Raw genomic sequence first — 1923 nt, 5'->3', positions numbered from 1 at the left:
GCTCTACCACTTGAGCCACAGCGCCACTTCCGGCTTTTTTCTGTTTGCTTATGTGGTGCTGAGGAATCGAACCCAGGGTCTTGAGCATGCAAGGCAAGCGCTCTACCACTGAGCCACCTTCCCAGCCCCTCAGTACTCTCTTTTCTTACCACAAAGTCACTACCTTCCTCCTTTCACATTCACATTTGATCCCTGCACTCATTTTGCATTCTAATTCCTTAATTCCCAGCTATTCTCCAAGTAAAATATACTTCAACTGAAATATATCTGGCAATGCCTGATTTCCTAAATGGCCTGGTTCTTGATTATTTTCTTTCCACACATCATTACGAAGACAGCATTTATTCTCTGAGTCTTTCTCACCCATGCTATTCCTTTTGTCACTCTCCTATTCTTTAGCTCTTTGCTATCACTACAGTCTAGCAGATCTTGCTTCTAATTTCTTCTGGCTCCAATCCTCTTACATAAGACTCTATGTTACATGCCTACTCACATGTATTTATTTCCCTGTTTAACCATCACTTATATTCAGAAGTTTTCAATGGGTCAACAGAATATTTCAATAGCTGGCCAGAACTCAGGGAGGAAAAAGGTGGAGGGAACACAAAGAAGCTATGGCTTCTGACCAAACAAAAAACATCGCAGCCTTATCATTCTGGATATTATAAACAGTAATAAGCTACAAGTGGAATTCTCTTCCTAGGCTTTATATTCAGAACCCTTTTCCATGCAAGAACTTTCCCTGCAAGTTCTACTTGACATAAGCCCTTCCTCCACTCTGACCAGACTGTAATAGGTCCTGTTATTCCTACTTCCACTGAAGAGGGCAAAGATGGAAAAAAAAAAAAAAAAACTACAGGGGCTGGGAAGGTGGCTCAGTGTTAGAGCACTTCCCTTGCATGCTCCAGGCCCTGGGTTCGATTCCTCAGCACCACATAAGCCGGAAGTGGCGCTGTGGCTCAAGTGGTAGAGTGCTAGCCTTGGGCTGAAGAGCTCAGGGACAGCGCCCAGGCCCAGAGTTCAGGCCCCATGACCAGACCCCCTCCAAAAAAAAAACAAAAAAACTACAACTTTTCTTAATAATCAGTAACTTTCTTAATAATCAGTAACTTTTTAAAGTAACAGCTTAGATTTTTCAGTGTAGTCTGTTAGTTTAAGACTGCCAGCTTATCAACACTATCAAATTTATGTCATACCAAGCAAAATATATACCATTAGTAAAGACTTATTTATTTATTTGAACTATTAATAAGTTGTACAAAGAGGTTTTAATTCCCTAAGTCAGGTTATAAGTATAATGCATCTTGATTAATGCCACACCTTCCACTGATTTCCCCAAGATAAATTATTTTGTCTAGTTTGTTGAAGTTGTACCTAATCTCTTCAGTTATGAGTTACAAAACTATTCTGTAATCAGATACTGTATTTTATTAATCATTTCTTGTAACAAGTTTCTTATAGTAAAAAAAAAAAAGAGTTGATAAACTAGTATTTTTTGAGAAAATATCAAATATGTGGGTGTTATAGAAATTCTCACTAATTTGTAATTATTCCATATTCTTAGTTGTGGAGGAAGATCTTTACTACCTGTAAGACAAATGACCTTCAAACATTTCCATCATACCTGTTTCTGAGCTTCTACTTTCTGCTTTCTGGTTGGATCAATTGCATCTACCATCCATTTGATGGTAAAGTATGTTACTGCGCCAAATATTGTTAAACGGAAAATTAAACCAACAACTTCATTCCGACTCAAGGGACGAGAAAAGGCTTCAGCATGTACCATCTTGATTGTTATCCTAAAAAAAAAAAAGAGAGAAATGTCACTAAGTAGTTGCTGTACTAAAATTAGGTATGACTTATGAAGGAGCCTGAACTAACTAAATAAAAATAACTTCAAATCAAAATCAAACATTTACCTTT

The 1923-nt window shown here is 37.6% G+C and overlaps 1 protein-coding gene across 1 annotated transcript in view; it reads right to left on the bottom strand.

The window, feature by feature from the left end:
- Atad1 (ATPase family, AAA domain containing 1) overlaps window positions 1–1923 on the bottom strand; it is a 27969-nt gene that overhangs the window by 21058 nt on the left and 4988 nt on the right. The window contains exon 2 of the mRNA XM_013017047.1: window positions 1625–1799. Within this exon, the coding sequence (XP_012872501.1) occupies window positions 1625–1786 (162 nt within the window). The 5' untranslated portion in view covers window positions 1787–1799. The remainder of the gene's footprint in view (window positions 1–1624; window positions 1800–1923) is intronic.

The sequence above is a fragment of the Dipodomys ordii genome, unplaced genomic scaffold (genome assembly GCF_000151885.1).
Source record: "Dipodomys ordii isolate 6190 unplaced genomic scaffold, Dord_2.0 Scaffold34, whole genome shotgun sequence".
Taxonomy (NCBI): Eukaryota; Metazoa; Chordata; class Mammalia; order Rodentia; family Heteromyidae; genus Dipodomys; species Dipodomys ordii.
The sequence above is the reverse complement of the archived record's forward strand: the minus strand, read 5'-3'. Positions and strand labels throughout refer to the sequence as shown.